General features: G+C 36.8%; 1 protein-coding gene across 1 annotated transcript in view; it reads left to right on the plus strand.

Annotated features, from left to right (window-relative positions):
- LOC309685103 (protein phosphatase 1 regulatory subunit 21-like) overlaps window positions 1-17,943 on the plus strand; it is a gene marked incomplete at its 5' end in the record, with an annotated part of 29,728 nt that extends 11,785 nt beyond the window's left edge. Inside the window, 13 exons of the mRNA XM_082500912.1 lie at window positions 2,994-3,095; window positions 3,171-3,259; window positions 4,109-4,245; window positions 5,333-5,425; window positions 6,171-6,298; window positions 6,669-6,821; window positions 7,578-7,670; window positions 8,507-8,740; window positions 10,185-10,220; window positions 11,447-11,563; window positions 12,499-12,597; window positions 14,791-14,919; window positions 16,747-17,943. Coding sequence (XP_082357038.1) covers window positions 2,994-3,095; window positions 3,171-3,259; window positions 4,109-4,245; window positions 5,333-5,425; window positions 6,171-6,298; window positions 6,669-6,821; window positions 7,578-7,670; window positions 8,507-8,740; window positions 10,185-10,220; window positions 11,447-11,563; window positions 12,499-12,597; window positions 14,791-14,919; window positions 16,747-16,776 — 1,440 coding nt within the window. The 3' untranslated portion in view covers window positions 16,777-17,943. The remainder of the gene's footprint in view (window positions 1-2,993; window positions 3,096-3,170; window positions 3,260-4,108; window positions 4,246-5,332; window positions 5,426-6,170; window positions 6,299-6,668; window positions 6,822-7,577; window positions 7,671-8,506; window positions 8,741-10,184; window positions 10,221-11,446; window positions 11,564-12,498; window positions 12,598-14,790; window positions 14,920-16,746) is intronic.
- Between the last annotated feature and the right edge of the window lie 322 nt (window positions 17,944-18,265).

The raw sequence follows: 18,265 nt of genomic DNA on the forward strand, positions 1-18,265 counted from the left end.
CAAGGGCAAAATGCTCTTTCCCCCCTATGCCTCTGCTACAAGGGCAAAATGCTCTTTCCCCCCTATGCCTCTGCTACAAGGGCAAAATGCTCTTTCCCCCCTATGCCTCTGCTACAAGGGCAAAATGCTCTTTCCCCCCTATGCCTCTGCTACAAGGGCAAAGTCAAATCAAGGCTTTGCTTTTTAAGTGCTAAATTAAAGTGCATTTGTTAAAAAAGTTTGTCTGACTTATTTTAAAATACACAAATACTGTACTGCTAATCAGATGTTTGTCTTAATGCACTGGGGCTTGGGAGTTTTTGAGACAGAAGATCTTGTGTTTAACTGTAATGTGAAATAGACTGGATGTAAGGTAGGCTTATGAAGGAGAGAACTTGGACTCTATTCCCTTGTCAAAAACCAACTTTATAATCTAATTTTGGGCTATTTGTGTAAAGACCTTTTCTGTAAGTGGTCTGAAGCTTCAAGTCTGCAAAGCATGTTGAAATTATTGTGAGAAACCTGACCTGTCTCTTTCTATGCAACTCCATGGGAAGACTTTTCTGAGAGTATCATTCAGAGCTGTTAAGCTGCATCTTTTGACTTCCTATGCCATGAGACGTGGAAAAGAACTTTGTGCAGAAGGATTTGTGTGAGGATGCATATATGTATGCTTTGGAATAAAATTGCTTTCATATCTTGAGTTGTAGGCTTCATAGTGCAAGTGGGCCTACGTGCATTTAAGTTGCTAGATGACAGTAGTTTCTTACCGGACTATAATTTTAATTTAGTAGTCATTAGGGCTCAGTCTTAAGCTTCCAAGATGGACACGATTTGTGTTCATCAAATGGCTGCAATGCATGTAGTGGCAATGTTAACTACCACCAAACTTTCCTGTTCTTGGGAAGACCCCCTTTAGTCTTTTTGCAGGCAACAAATATGCTTGTGAAGGTGTTTATCCACTAGAGAAATCCTGCTCTATTTCTCAGTTGTTTCAACTATTTCAATCAAGAATATACTTTTACCGAGCTTCAGCATAGATCTTAGTTTGAAAACAACATTTTCTTGCTCCTGCCTCCAAAGGTACTCAAAACTGCATATCCTTCTTGTGAAAACTATGCAACTTTGTCATCTTCCAAATTCTTTGGGGCAGGAATTGTCTCCTTGTTTATGTGGCTCAGTGTGGTGACTGGATTCTACAGACACTATTGCAGTTTACACTATGGAAATAAAATCAGGTTTCCTAGACATCACTTCTCACGCATTTTTTTCTTAATGTCCTAGTTAATGCTTCTTTGTTGTTTTTCAGCAGAGAAGTGCTTTCACACAGCTGAAACCTGCAACTTAATCAGAACTGTAATTTGGTTCTCCTTTTCTGATAATTGACTCTGATTCAGTAGTTCAGGCTTTGTTTTCATAATTATGTCTCTTGTCTGCTTCATTGTGTATCATGACCTAATTGTTTCAGTGCATGCTACCTTTCAGGGCTTTTGCGGTGACTTTGTGACTTTCCAGTGGTGAAGCATCTTTTATCACTCACTGAAACTGCTGTTGCTCCTGTATTTTTGATGAATTTATCTATTTGCTTGCCAAGCGTTCTCAGTGTGATCTTAGCGGCTCCACTGAGTGGTTCGAAAACCTCCCCTTAATGTGCTAGAGAAAATGAGACAAGTGTCAGATAGTGGCTTAGCACACTTGCACTGATTTATTTTTCCCTAACTCCAGGTTTTGTCTGGTGCTTTCAAGCTATTTTCCCCACCAAACACTCAAAGTAGATGTGGACAATTCCCTCCCAGGTTCAAGTATTCCTTTTCTCTCTAAGTATTGGATTGCTGGGTTCTTCTGGGTCTTCAGCATCATGCCAGATAACTCCAGTCCTCTCTTGCAACACGAGTCAGGAGCATTCTGCATGTCTTACTTCTTCCTCCTTAGATTTAGGAATTTTCCCTAATTCCATCCAGATTTGTGCATGCATGAATGAGAGCTTGGCATCTCTCTTTCCTTGTTAACACTGTGTTACTGCACTATAATAAAATAATTAAAATTTTTCATACCCTATTTGCCTGGGATCTTTAGCTGCTATTGCGGTATAAATAATCAAAGGTGGAGGTATCTTTCTGTGGGGTAAAATAAAAACTAAGATCACTTTTGACTACCTATGTCAATCTGTGGAAAAAGCTTTTTGTAGTACTGTGGTATCAAAATTGAAAGCTGATGGTACTGTTACATTTTGATTGTGTGTAAGAGTAATCACCTTTTGTTCTCAGGTATACTTTTTTTTGAAGGCTAAATTAGCCATAGAATTTATTTAAACAATTTTTAGTAAAGTCAGGCAGCTCTTTGAGGCAAGAGTTTCATAATTGCCCAAACCTGTCATAATTCTTGAAAGTAAGAATTCTTCATTTGATTAGCTAGTGCTCTATCCTTTGTGTTGACATAAGCATGCTTTGACCCATGTTGAAAACTGGACTGGATACAGATGAAAGATTAATATGTCTTTCTTGCTCCCAGTTTTAATTTGTTTTAGTTCTTCAATACTTTGCGCTGCACAGCATAGCTGTGCAAATGTTTGTGCTGATGCACAGGACAAGGGCTGAGAGGCACACAACAGCTGGATAGTTTATTCTGGTGGCTTAATGGTGCATGGATCTAGCCTTAATTTGATGGGAGTTGAGCAAGGAATGTGAGAATGTTTAAACTTAAAAAGCAGGGGTTTGGTGTGCTGTGCATGGCAGTTAAAATGAGATAGGGTGCTGGGGCAAATCCCTAGATGGGGTTTTGCGTGGACTTATCGTAGCCTTCACTATTTCTCAGTTTCCCTCAAGGTGTGTGTTTGTGTGTCCTGTTGAAGAGGTTGCTGTACATCACTTGACTATTATATCTTATTATCGACATACTGGGGATCATTTAACATGGCAAGTGCTTTGCTAAAGTGAATCATTCAATTGTTAACTTGAAACAGTTTGCAAGAACTTTCAGCAAGCAGCACCATTTTAAAATCTCTCTGTACTCAGTTCTCACAGTATCTTCATGAAAATGCTTCGTATGTTCGCCCTCTGGAGGAAGGAATGCTTCACTTGTTTGAGAGTATTACAGAAGATACTGTGACAGTCCTGGTAAGATTTCTTATTTTTAGTATTGAAAAAGATTTTTACAGAGCAAAAATACTTATGTGTTGTTTTTCTTTCCAGGAAACAGCTGTGAAATTGAAGGCCTTCTCAGAACATTTAGCTTCCTACTTATGCTTTTTAAGAAAGATTCTTCCATATCAGTTAAAAAGGTACTTCTGATTTGATAGATCAAATTAAAGGGGCAGTGAGTGTCAGGCCTGCAGCGTTGTCAACGTCTACAACTCAAATATTAAGTCAACCCTTAAAGCTTAAAAGGCAGAATTTTTTTTTTTTGCATGCTGGTTTTTGAGCCTTTAGGCTATGTGTTGTTTTTTTTTTCAGCTGGGCGTTAGAGCTGAAAACATGTATTTTAAAGCCTCTTTTCCCACCCTCACAGATAAGACTTTAAAGACAGCTGCATAGATTTTTAATGTTTCTTAATGTTATTCAATAGCATTGATACTATTCAGGTATGATATATTAAAAATGTTCATTTCTTGAGCGTGTCTGAAGATTACTTATCATGCAGTAAATACAGCGATGTAGAATTTGGCCAGATGCACATCCGTTCTACAGTGAAAATCTTTGTTCCCAAGTGGGTCGAAGGGAGGTGAAATATTAGTGCAAACGACTGCTTAAAAAGAGGGTTTGGATTAAGGAAGAAGAAAAAGCATGTTTTAATGCCTTCTTGTACCTGTTCTCCTGCTCTTTAGGAAGCAAGAGGTAAACTATATATGGTAGAGGAAAAAGTCTAAACTGGTGAAATTGGTTCCTTGCTGTGAGTGTAAACTGTTTCTGGCTTGTGACTGCAGCTCTTAAGAGTGGGGATAGTACATGCACACAGTAGTCTTCATGTATTGCTAAGTTACTCTGTTATGTTAACCTTCCTAAAATAAATTCCTAGTCTATTGTTGCTTTGGACTGGGGTTGTGGAGTAGATAACTAGTGTTCTCTAAAACTCATGAACTTGTTTTTTAAGATAATTGCTCACTTTTTTTAAAAAATTCATATATTCCTAGTTTGGAAGAAGAGTGTGAGTCTTCTCTTTGCACAGCTGTTTTAAGAGCTAGAAATATGGAGCTACACAGAGACATGAAAAGGTTGACTGCAGTCTTTGAGAAGCTACATACATATGTTAGTCTTCTCGCGTTACCAAGTAAGTACCAGTTTTGACTCTGTTGGTTACATTGTGACTGGAAGGTACAGTTTTCCTTTTAGGCCAGGTTTAAAAAAAAAAAAAAAAAAAAAAAAACAAAACAAACAAACAAACAAAAAAACCTCCAAACAAATCAAAACTCAAAAATAAACCAATGCCCCCAAAACCCCACTATGTCGACAAACCACGCACAAAACAATATCCCACTTCTATGATAAAGGGGAAAAAAGGTTAACACTACTCTTTAGGTACAGACTGAACTATGGGGCAAGTGAGTTCTGCAGTGTGCTCTGTCATACTGGATCCTCTTTGATCCAGACTGGGAGTCTGAGTGTGCTATAGCTTCTTTAATGCTCTGTACTTTTCCTTCTGGGTAGACATGGGCATGGTGCAGGCCTGAAAATTACAAGTCAGTTGCATGTGGCACATTTTAGATAGTCAGAGTTAACTGTAGAGGAGAATAAAAGACTGTACTGTCAATTGTACTATAAAAACATACATCTTTTGTCATCTTTTAATCATGAAATTGTTAATAAACTACATTTTATTACTAATTACCACTTCTAGCTCCACCTGTTCTATTAAACTACAACTGTTGTGGTAATGACTAAATAAAATCAGGTAAAAAATTTGTGTTTGTGTGTGGGGAAACTATATCCAAATGCATCCTGTAAAATAATAAGCGGAAACAGTTATTGTATAGCTTCAGGTTATTTCAGTGTTCACTCTTCAGAAAGACCCAGATGGTCCTTCCTACTACAGTGAGCACGTAAATCTTTGTGCATGCATAACTGCTTTTTGAGACCAAAAGAGTTGACATTTGTAAAATATGAATAAAACTTACGAAGCTTGGAAGTCTTTTTACCTGTCTACTCTGGCAAAATTTGGGGTGTGTGTGTGTATATATATATATATATACCTAATATTAAAGGAAGGGGAAGTGTTAAATAAATGGATCTGTTATGATTCTTTAGTTCTAAAGATCATACCCTATTGCAAATGTTTCTAGTAGGTGGAAATCAGATGATGAAAAATCATCATGGTTGAATCTTAATTTTTTTTTTTTTTCTTTGTGTGGTACCTTTAGGTACAAAACCAGAAGGACTTCTTAGAACAAATTACAACTTTGTGTTTACAAATATTGCTACAAGTCTTCATGGATTTCATGACGTCTTGAAAGGTGAGAGTACAGGAATAGTGGTATGTTTCAGCTTTGCTTTTTTATGTTTAACATAGCGCTCTCTGTAACAATGTTAAATGTGTAATATGTGATAAATCTGGTTTCTTTTGCCTTTACAAACTAAGATAAGTAGTTAGCCGGGTTTAGTTTCTTATTTTAGACATGCATGCATGTTTTCTACTCCTCCATTCTGTTAGCTTTGTTGCTCTAAGTTGCTGGAATATTTAATTGTGGCACTCTAGATCTTCCTGAGCAGTATTACTTTAGTTACAGAACTTCATTGCTCTAGTGGAACTAGCATACAGAATGAAATGCCATTAAATATACATATTTTCCTCCACTTCCGTACTGTTGACATAGGACCTGCCTTCAAAATGGGATTTTTTTTCTTACAGTTTTTAGGTTGATTACTATTTTTAATGTGAGTATATAACCAAAGCTTACAAAGAACTGTTTTCCTTTTGAAACTTAACTTCCTTCTTGAAAATGGCTTACGTTCCTTTTATCAGAAGTATGGATATGTTATGTTTTCAGTGAAGTGATCCTAGATTAAAACTCAGGCTTATGATGACAAAGTTGTCTAAGGCAGTATACCAAAGAACTAAGAGTATCTGGAATAAACTTTTATACAATTTGCTTAAAAAGGTGAAAAGCTTTTGAAGCTGGAGGTTATAAGCTGAATTTGAAAATGGTTGCTTAAATAGACAAAAAAATGTAATTTGACATAAATGTCTTCTTTTTCTAGACATTTCCAAGCACTACAGTCAGAAAGCTACTTTAGAACAAGATGTTCCAACTGCCACACAGAAACTCATAACTACAAATGACTGCATTTTATCCTCTGTTGTGGCTTTAACAAATGGAGTGGGCAAGGTAATGGATACTTTTGTTTCAATATAATGTCCCAACTTGTGCAGGTATTTAAAAAATAAACTTAGTTGAATCATTTGGAAAATCTAGGCATGCTTCTGATATTAAAAAATCTGTAATATCAGGTTTGTTCTAACATATTTTCAGGTTACAAGATAAAAACAACAGAATGGGTGATAAAAGTAGATACCATAAAGAGGATGCTTTGCATTAGTAAGGTCTAACTTATGTGGAAGAGCCTGTAGCTTATTTGAATTTCTTGTTGTAAAGTCCATTTTCACTAAGTAATTGTTGTTCTCTTGAAAGAGTAATTGCTTTTCTGAATCTTTCTGGTCAACTTAATTTGAAAAGTTACTTTTCTTGATTTGTCTAGATTGCCTCATTCTTTAGCAACAACTTGGATCACTTCACTACTTCGTTGAGCTATGGCCCTAAAGCAGGAACAGAGTTCATCAGCCCTCTTTCAGCTGAGTGTATGCTGCAGTACAAGAAAAAGGCGGTTGCTTACATGAAGTCTTTGAAGAAGGTTTGTTCAGCCTGCATGCTTGCACAGAAAAAGCACAAATGAGTCAATAGTTCGCATTCCCTTTGGCGTAACCAACTAAGGATTTTCAGTATTTGGAATAGATGTTCCTCTGAGAATATCTGGCTGAAGAAATGAAACCCTTAGAGCAATAATGCTATTGAAAAATAGAGAGCATAGTTACCCTCACAACTGAGGGTATGTGCCAATTCTGCCGTTACCCATTTCCACTAATTATTTCTGTGCCAAGACTCCAAGGAGAAGAGGGTAGCTGCTTATTTAAATTTCTTCTCATATTCACCAGGAGTATGGAGTGAATTACATCATATCCGTATAGTTGCATTCACTAGAAGACAGTGGAGAGCAACAGGGGAAAAAAGCAGCTGAAAGGAGGAGAAAATGTGCTGAGCCAAAGGATTGAACACAGATCTCCTGTTGTCTCTGTTAAAATTAACAATGCAGTGATGGTGCATTAACAGTTATCATTAAATCACTTAATGCAATGTCTGTGAAGCGGACCTTAAGATGCATTTGATCATTAAGTAACACCTGGAGTTTTCTGAGCACTTTTTAATCGGGTGTGCATTTGGGGGCTGTATTTTTTGTGAGCTTAAACAGTTTCTTCTACTGGCTGGTGAACACTTGGAAGATGTTTTTCTTCCCTTTACTCAAGTAAGAAAGGCAATAAGAACTTAAGCGTAGAATACGTATTCTGATCTACTGTGAAACATGTTTTGAGGTTTCTTTATCCTTCTGTAGCCTTGTGCAGCTTCAGTGCCTTATGAAGAGGCTTTGGCTAATCGCAGAGTTCTTCTGAGTTCCACAGAAAGTAGAGAAGGACTTGCACAACAGGTATTCTGGTATTAAATTTTACTAATGTATATGATAGTGTATTTTAGAAATGTAAAGGAGTATAAAATAGTCTCCACGTGTGTGTGTTTGTACATATGTATGCATATACTGAAACTTAAAATTAGACTGCAGATGTATTTATTGAGCTTGAAAGTAAAACTTATCCTTGTCAGGCTGGGTTATCCAAGACTTGTTCTCCTGTACCTGCAGAATGTACGTGTAGTTTATAAGAGACAGGATTATGCCATTGATGTTTTCATTTATAGATATGTGAAGTAAGGCAGTCTTTCATAATTCAAATAAATGGAAAATAAACACAAGAATAAGGCATACTGAAGTATTCATTTCTAATGTTATGCACTGGTTTGAGTGCTCTTTTGGACTATGCAGGATTTATTAGTGCTGGTTAAGAGCAATGATTTTTCTTTTCAGTTAAAGTCTATTAATAGATTACAGGAGTGGTGGTTTGTCTTTCTAAAGACCAAACCTTGACACTAGCATAGAACAAGAAAATGCTAGTGCCAGGCACACATCTTTCAAGTATTCATAACATTTTTCCCTGCTTTGATTTTTCGCCTAATATGACGTTGCCAGTTCTGAGCTGTAACTTTGTAATGCACGTTTCAGACTAATTAAATAATGTGGCCATTTTTGACTCATGACCACAGTTAAGTGTACAGCTTAAATCAGTAGTTGTTTACCTGCTGCATTATTCATTAGCTCACTTATGTAATGGTTTAAAATAACACTGTCTTCAAACATTCCCTGTGTGTGACTTTTTTTTTTTTTTCCCCCTTGTGTTCAATAACGTGGACTGTAAACTTTCCCTCCTGAAGGTCCAGCAGAGTTTGGAGAAAATTGCAAAACTTGAACAAGAAAAAGAACACTGGATGTTGGAAGCCCAGCTAGCTAAAATAAAGCTAGAGAAAGAAAACCAAAAACTGAAGAACTCTCTTAGTGGACATTTAACTGAAACTATACAGGAGCGTTCTGTTTTGCCAAATGTAGCTGAACAAAAGAAGGAAACCACAGAAAAGGGTTCGAGGGAACCTCTTAAAAGTACTAGTCTGGTAAGTGACCTTTTTCCTTCAGTAGAGGAAAAACCCACTTTCAGTAGTGGTACTGTTTGATCAGTGGAACACTAATAATGAAAGCTTTTTGACTGTGAAATGCATTCACACTTGGGCTCTTTGTATTTGCAAAGCTGCTTGCTAATACTTTCTGCAGAGTTTGGAACATGTTGGCTTTTGAGACTTTGGTACCTTTAATATCATGGAGACATTTTTGTAGTTCTGTACTTGTATGACTGAGGGGGAAATAACAGATGTTTAACAACTAGATTTTTCTGACTCAGTAGTCAGGAAGCCTTGCAAGTAGTATATATCTCAGGTTGGCTCTGAGTTTCCAGTACTTTTTTCATCTTTTGCATTGTTAAAGCAAACAAAAGTAGGTAATTGGTATTTTTAAATGGGTTGAAAGACTCACTACAAGTTTGTGCAATATAACTTAAAGTTAACTTCAAGCCTTTCAAGTTTTCAGTACTGTCTGGAACGTATATTTTTACATAACCTTCATAGGCACATAGAACATGGGCTCACCAATTGCATTTGGATATGGCATGCGTTCTGTACTTACTCTATTACGTTGGGTAAATGTCTTTCCTCTTTATTGCTAGTATTTAAAGAGGTTCACCTTTCCTCTGAATTACCACTTCTGAAGTGGTGTTAATAGGGATGTCATCCGTAAGAAAGAAACCGTCTACTTAGTTCAGCACTCAAAAGAATTCTTGCTTTTTATTTTTTAATTTTTTCACCTGCTCCAGGATAAAAATGATCTGTGTATTATTTTGAAGTAAGCTGGCATCTTAAGTTCTTGGTCCTGTATTTGATTTGTTAGAAGTTTGAGAATGGCCTTTCTTTTAGCCATGATGCTTAATGTAACTCACAGGACAACGTATTGTGTAAATATTTCCCATAAACTTAAATCTCTGGTTCTGCTGAGGTCAGGAGAAAAACTCTCTTGACTCTGTGACGACATTCTTCCCTTAAACTAGTTATTTGCATACACCCCTCTGCTAGGGTTCTGTCAGCGCTTCACACTGAACTATCAAACTGGAAAGGAATTCGGAAGCTAGTCAAGAAATCCAAGATGGGTTTCAATGTGAACAGTAATATTTCAATGTGCTAACTCTGAATTAATTTCATGTAATCAAGCAGTTGTGTGATCATGCAAGCTAGCTGCATCTTGTTGCTTCTCTTGCTTTTACTCTGTGTACATCATAAGGCAAAGGATATATTTGGAGAATTGGTGTCAACTTTAATTCGGTTCAAGGTGTTAATGTATATTATTACCCTTGTTTGTGTTACAGGTAGAAGAAATTAAATTTGGATTTAGTTTTAACTGTTGCAGGATTATTTTTTTTAATGTCCTTCTATGACTGAAGCCAAAATGAGTTGCAGCTATAGTATCTATTTTTGCAGTTCTCACTTTAGCATATTTTCTTCCTTGTTCTAGATTGGAATGTTGACTATAACTACTGATAATGAAAAGGTAATCTGTTTTAAACATTATCGAAGTACATCTGGTAAATACTTCAATTCTGATTCTGTTAAACTTATTCCAGAGGTCTAATTACCAAGAACGATGTTGTATAATGGCATGAGTCACCCATGTAGTCTGTACACTATATCTTCAAGCTTCTGAAATCCATTTATTTCTTAATTTACTTCTGTTCAGTGAACTGTTATCTTCTATTCATGTAAGCAGTTTGGAGCAGTGTGAGCTGCAGTCCCAGTCTGCTCTCCGTAACTTGAGGAAAGCATTGGTCTGTTTGTACTTCAGTAACCCTAACTACATTCCAAGCCTCAATTCTTAACTTTTGAGGGAGTGCTCAAGTTGCAAAAGAAAAGAAAGTAAAAAAAAAAAAAAAAAAAAAAAAATCACTGACCGTAGTGCCTGGTGTTTAACACTTAAGTACAGGCTATCCCAAACCAGAGGTCACACCAAAGAAACTTCAAACCAGCTGTCAGACTAAATGTTAACTGTTTTGTTTAGCACTGCTATAATGTAATTCTTGCCCTAGCAGGAACATAGCAGAGTAAGGTTTAGTACTTTCCCTTTTCTGACACTGCAGGGAACTGATGTGTATGTTAGTTTACTTGCCCTTTTCTTCTGAAGGTATGATTAAGAAGGGGGTGGGGGCCAGATAATAACTGATACAAGTTCTTGAAAGCTACTGTATAGTGCTAAATAAAGGTAATGACAAGTCATGCAAAAGCTGCTTCTAGTGGGTTACTCCGTAACTTACAGTAAACTGGTGAGTTGTGGGCTTTTATTTTTTTTTTAAAGTTCAAATGTCTAAAACTTTTGGAAAATGCAACATTAGAAATAGTTTTGACTGTTGTGAGCTTCTGAAATGTAGTTATGTGAAGGAATTCTTCCTTGTTGGGAAAAGTCAGTAAGTTTTTTATGTAGGTGAAAGCAGTCCACTTCTGCAGTGGATTTTCATCTTCATTGGAGACTTGATATTAAATCAAGGGAACTTCTTACATCTTCAGTCAGCTCTTTGTCCTTTAAGGAAGTCTGACAGTACAGAGTGACAAATTGCAGAGTGGTCTGCTGTAACTTGTCTGTAGTGTTTGGGGTATTTAATGCTTTTGGGTAGAGCAGCCAGGTCTCGGGAGGGAAGGAGAGAAGGCAGTATAGAGGACAGCATGATGCAAGTGTTCAGTCTAGTAAACGTAAATATCTGTCTGCTTAAATTTTTGCTTTGCCAGGCTCCAGATGTTGAATCTCGTGAAGACCTGATAAAAAACCACTATATGGCAAGGATAGCAGAACTTACATCTCATCTGCAGCTTGCTGACAGCAAATCAGTACACTTTCACGCTGAGGTGAGCATGCAGGCCGTGTGTATACTGAAAACAGTAAATCCCTTTTTGAACTTTCCACAGGCAAGTGCTTTAACAGTGAGTTTAAATATACGGAACATAATGCTTCATAAAAAACCTGTTCCTGGAATATGTGTTTTGGCTGTGGTCTGGTATGCATAAAAATGGATACTGTAGAAAGTTGTATGTATTATTTTTTTTTAATAAATCCTTTGGTAGCCTTGTTCTGGATGTATTAAGAAGTACAATGTGTATCATGTATAGGTTTGTTCATATATGCTGAAGCAGCTGGCTTTAGTTACCAAGCTAGTTTTGACTTCATCTTGAAGTGATACTGATGCCATTCAAAAATACTTGAGTGTATCATGAAGTGATGAAAATGGCTCTCCTCTGAGAAATTGGTTCTTAGGCATAAGTTACGCTTCAAGAATTAACAAAGTGATTCATTGTATCTGACTTCCTGTTTTCATTTCAAATCATGAGGTAATTTTTCTTGAAAGTAGTGGCCATTTTGATTTGTGTAATTAACCGATGTGGAATATAACCAAGTCTCCAGGTTGACAGTGCGAATCTTCTTAAATATTTTTTTTATAGAAGATAACATAGTGTGGAGGAACCGTCTTTGATATTTGAGCAATGTATGAAGCAAATTGTTTGTGTTGCTTTTTACTTATGAAATATTTGCTAGTATTTATGTGAAAAATAAGATATTTAGAGGATTTGCAATATGATAATTCTGTAAAATGAAAGAAGGATTTAATGTTAACTATTTCACTACGTTTGTGTTTAAAAATGCACACAACCTCTGACTTAACTTTCTGGAAATTGAAGGATTACAGAAAGATGGAAATATTCAAAGCAATCAGTTAAAGACGGCACAAGGTAACTGGAACTAACTTTCCTCTCTTCTACCCTTCCTTTCCTGTTCTGATTGACAGTGTCGAGCACTTGCCAAAAGACTATCTCTAGCAGAGAAGTCCAAGGAATCGCTCACAGAAGAGTTGAAACTAGCTAGTCAAAACATCAGTAGGTTACAGGCAAGTAAAATGTTGTATAATGTAGTAGATGCATTTTGTAATCGTGTGTAAGGGGAAGTTGGAGGAGAAAAATTATGACCATTGAGTACGGTCATGCCTTTACTAGTTATGTGATATAAAAACTCTAATGGTATGTTGAGAAGAGGCTTAAATAATACACTTCAAATCCCAGGTATAAAGTTGAACATCCTTTCAAGGAAAAGGTTATAGTAGCCAAGCTTGTGTGTTAGCACACTTATGTCAAGGCTTTTTATGATTTTTTTTTTTTTTATGTTAAAAGGTGTGGCTGTATGACTTGTTTCCCTCTGCAAGGAGAGGATTACTTTGTGTACAGCCAGCACTTGCATCTAATCCTCAGTTAGATGTGATACTGACAAGGCTGACTACATATCAGTCCATTTCCTAGGTCTTGTTTCTAGGTTAAAATAATGAAAGTGCTGTTTCCTAGATGATAGACTGCATTCTTAATCCTTTCTAGCACCTGGGACTGAAAGTCTTAGAAATGCCAGGGTGTTTTCTTGAGATGGATACCTTAATAGTAAGCAAAAATAACTTTGGGGTAATCTTTAAGAAGCCATTGTTAACAATAGATAATAAACTCTTATTCCAGACATCCTGTGAATGTCCTGTCCCTTTGTCCTTCCCCTCCACACAGTTCAGAAAGGAGCCAATAGTAAAATAAAGTGTGTATAAATATTCAGTGCTTAAATGCCTTTGCGTTTTGTTCATATTTAGTTCATATCTTTATTGCTCACCTATCTGAGATGGTGAGTACCTGAAATGCTCTATACAGGCAGTGAATATAATGAATTAAGAATTGTTTATGAACACAAAGTGCTCTTTTGATGTATTCCCTTAACAGATTCCACATTTAATACCCAACTCAACATGAGATGTTCATCTCCAATTACATATTAAACTTCCTAAGAAAAGATGGCAGGCACACCATTTTTATGTGTAGTAGGCTGCATAATATTGAATCGTAGAACTGTTTAGGTTGGAAGGGCCCTCTGAAGGTAATCTTGTCCCCTCCTTTGGTCAGAGCGGAGAGAGTTCAGATCAAGCTGTTGAATCATGAGTTTCCTGTACAGCCTTGCTGGGCTCCTGCCACAGTTGCTCAGCTTCCTAAGGATTTGACTGTTCTTTGCTCTGTCCTTGATCATTCAGCTTTCCTGGGGCCCTTTAACTTCCAGGGCAGTTTTACCTGGGATCTTGCCAAGCAGACCTTGAAAAAGCCAAAACCTACTCTTAAATCTCAGGTTGCTGTAATTCTACTATTCATCTTGCTTGCTTCCCTCAGGATCTTAAGTTCCACTAACTCATGGTTGCTGCAGCCAAGGCTACCATTGGCTTTCACATCCCTGACCAGCTTTTCCTTATTTGTGAGTAACAGGTCCAGCAGAGAGCCTCTCTTAGGCCTATTGATCACTAGTATCAAGAAGTTCTTTACCACACTCAAAGGAACTCTCGAATTGCTTGCATCCCACCTTGTTGCCCTTCCAGGAGATGTCAGGGTGGTTAAAACACTTCACGAGGATCAGGGTCTGGAGTTATGAGATTTCTATCTACTTGTAGCAAATGCCCCCCCCATATCATCCTTGTTGGTCTCCTCTGATTCCTACCTGTGAGATCTTTGTCTTCAAACCACTCTTTCACGTAAAGCATGACTTCTCCCCTTCCTATCCTGTCCTTCCTAAAGTGTCTGTATCCCTTCGTTGCTGCGTTCTAGACATGCACACTATCCCACCATGTCTGTCTAATGCCAGAGGGATCATAGCTCTGCAACTGCATGTGGATTGCTGATTCCTTCAGCTTTGTATGCCACCTCTGTTCATGTACAGGCTGTACTCTAACCCTATAAACTTTACTTGTTTCTTGGCTGGAAGCAATGTTAGAAAACTTAGTGGTTAGTCGTTTATGTAAGCCACTAAAAGCAGGGGGGAAAATATAAAGGAAACAGAGCAAAAATAAGGGGAACAGACCATGCATGAGACTTCAGGTAGAAGAAAAATAGCTATTGAGTTTCTTGCAGTAAGTGATTTTTTTTTTTTTTTTTTTTTTCCAATGGTTTAGCTTAATTGCACACATTCAGCATCAACAGTATAGCTTACTGAGTGGAGGTAGAAGTTGGCTGCTTTGCCAGTTGTCACTAATATTCAGCAAAATCTTCTGTTTTTTTTTTTTCCCCCTTAGGATGAATTGATGACAACAAAGAGAAGTTACGAGGATCAATTAAGTATGATGAGTGACCATCTCTGCAGTATGAATGAAACCTTAACTAAACAGAGGGAAGAAATTGATACACTAAAGATGACCAGTAAGGTAAGTTGCCGGGTGTTGACATCAGGCACTGGCTGCAGTTTGGAGGTCTGTGGGTTGCATTTGGCATTCCTGCAGTATTACCCTTTCACAAACCAATTCACCAGCTATAGTTCTCTTTCTCGTCCAGTTGGAAAGAAAACTCCAAACCTGGTCCTGCACATTTTAGTGAAGAAATAAGTTTTGCAAAATGTATATGTGGGAAAGAAGAAACACTTCATGTCACTGCTTCAAAGTAGGCTTTCAAAGTGTACCTTCTGGATGATCGGCACCTTCTTTTGTTTATATCTGGTGAAAAGAGAACTATTTGCAAATCCATCTACTGATACCGTGTATTTGATTAGCTTACTAATAGGAGTGTCCTTCCTGCACTCCTGTCTTGTTTGCAGCATACTCCGTTCTTGGCAGCTATTCTTTGTGTTATTTCGATAGTCTAGCTTTTCTGTCTGTTGTATGTAGGAATGAAAACTTCACCACTTAAATTCTTCTGTGACCTTAAAATGCGCACTTAAATTTTTTTTCCAAGCAAAGAGTCTATCCACTTACCAGAAACAAGTTTTTGACTTCTCTTAATGTTAATGATGACAAATACAGAAGTCGGCTGTTTCAAGCAGTTAGTGCTTAAACCATGGTATATGTTACTCTGATGGTTCTAGGGAGAAACTGATCCTGTGAAGGCCTTTACCGTTCACTATTCTGGCTGTGAAAGCTAGCATTATTCTCCTTAATTATGGAATGCACAGAAGCAGATTTCACTGAAGGGTTTAAAAAAAATCCATGTTTTTCTTAAAGGTCCCATGACAGTGATATTTTTTTATTTTTTATTTTTTTTTAATCTCAGACTCTTCCACTCATGTATAGAACTGTTTTTCTTCAGATGTCTGAGTGTTTTGACTTGCCGTTGCAATCTTTTAAAACTACTTTTTGGTGTGTAAGCTCTTGGGTTTTTAGAGGGAAGGTCTTGGCTGCATACTGAGAACAACACTTCATGTTTTTATAGAATGTTTTCTGGAATTTTTCACTTGTCATACTTCTAAGACTTGAAGTGGTACTCTGTCTGTAAGGAGGTAGTTCAGCATCTCACAACAGTAGACATGGATTTTCAAATGCTACAAAACATAGCTAGCTATTCACTTGAAATCAAAACAATGCAGTTCAAGCCATTATCACTTGGAGAGAGTTGTTGGTTAGATTAAAAACAAATGTTATCTTAAGGAAATAGGAAGACAAGAAATTGCCAGCAAGTAACTCTTGCACAAAAGCTTATTTTAAGCTACATTTGCTTTGTGGAATTGTTGCAAGTCAAATGTGAGTTGGTTAGCTGTAGAATAAATTCTTTTCTAAACTAGGAATATTCTGTATAGACAGAGTTAAAGTTAAATTTGTTTTGGAACAAAATGATAAGGTGGGGAATTGATTTTAATTTGAGGCAATTATTCTATAAGGTTTATATTTGAAATATCACTTCAGGGTGAATTATGATTTGACTTGCCTTCACTGCCCTTACAATATTAGTGGTGTTAATACAATTGAGTGTCTTGGGACATAAATCGAACATCTTTTTTTCCATGGGTTTCAATTGAGGTAAGGTGCTGTTGTGCTTATTTGAAATACTTCGTACTTTCCACTGTTATGTCTGTAAAGATAGAGGGATTTTCAGAGCAAGCTGTTACAAGCTTCCATTATTAAAAGCCTATGAACTGTTTATTTTTATTTTTTAGATCTGTTTTTCTGTTTGCTGTAGACATAAGTTATCGGACATCAAGCTTTATATGTTGTCTGTATAGATTTTTTTTTTTTAATCTGAACTGTTCACTTTTCTTGTTGCAGGGAAATTCTAAGAAGAATAAAAATCGATAGCTTGCAGCTCATCGATAGCTTGCAGCTCATCAACTGTCTTCGGAAGCTGCTGCTGCACAGGATGCAGTTAGTGAATGTTCACTGTCCAATTCCTGCTTGTTACAGGAAGCAGAGGTGGTATTGGGTCTAGTAAAAACTGATTTGGTGCTGTAAATGGCTTTAAAATATTTAGAACTTGTGACAGGTAAAACTTAATGTTGGCTCTAAACCAGGAAATACACACTGTGGATAATTTATATAGTAATTACCTTCAGTTTTTACTGTGCACTTTTTAAAACTAGGTTTTAATTTCATGTAATAACTCCAGATTTTGTATATTTTCAAATATGATTATGCATAAACAAATTTGGATCAGTGCAGTAGTTGTCTATTTTTGAGTTATACGTTAAATTGTCAACATGTGTACATTCCTTAACTTGTTAATAACAGTTTAAAAATTAATTTTGAGTCTCTTTTGGCCATGCAAGATGTGCAGTTACTGTGAATGTCTTATTCCTGTTCTCAGCCCTTTTGAATTAATGGGAATTGTAGCTTTAAATGATTTCTATAAATTCACACAAGTAAATGGGATCACTTTTATTTGAGACTGCAATAGTGGAAACTTTTGCTGCTTGTATTTGGCACTTTGGATTTTGAAGTGAAGAGCACAAATAGCTGAATTGGGATACTTCTATGAAATTGCTTTAAGCCCTTACGTAGGCATTTGGCTTATACATACATGTATATATTGGTTGAAATAGCTGTTTAAAGCTAGAGGAAATTGTGATCGTAATTTGCCCCAAAAGAGTAAAGCAATATATGTGTGTAGAATAGATCAGCTTACTGTGCTGTCTTACAGTAAAGAATAATATGAAATACGTAGAAGATTTAAACACTGAATTTGCAAAAAGTCTTCATGGAATTAAGTCCTGATGTATTCACTGGGGGGATGCACGTGGCTTTTCCTGTGTTTTGGAAAGTTTGTGAACTTTAGGACTCTTCTAAGATTTCTTCTTTTAAGTGAAATCTAATACCATGAGAGTTCACAGCATTGATTTTTTTTTTCTTTTTTTTTTTTTTTTTTCATTTTTTTAATCAGATGCTGTGCTGCTCCACACTTTACACTGATCTTCTGTTCCATAATTTGCATTATGGCACTTACTGGAGTAAACCCTTATGAGACAAATAACGGCTGTGTTGATACGTATTATTAGTATGTAATAATAAAATCAACTACACGAAACCAGCTTGACTTTTTTCTTGATTCTGGTTATACCCAGGTTGCACAATGTGGTATTGTGGTGAGATGTTAACAGCTGTTCCTGGTGAGGTGAGCTTAAGTAATTAAACCAGTCTAGCTACTCTTAGTAGTGCTTCTCTTTGCTTGAGCCCGGCTGTATTTCTGTACCTAATGTGTGCAAAGTACACTGAGTCAGCGTTAGCATTTCTCACCTTTTTGTCTGCTGAAAGCAAACAAGCAGTGTATCTGTACTCATCGCAGCTGTGCAAC

This window comes from Vanellus vanellus (assembly GCF_965231255.1).
Source record: "Vanellus vanellus genome assembly, contig: HAP1_SCAFFOLD_1500, whole genome shotgun sequence".
Taxonomy (NCBI): domain Eukaryota; kingdom Metazoa; phylum Chordata; class Aves; order Charadriiformes; family Charadriidae; genus Vanellus; species Vanellus vanellus.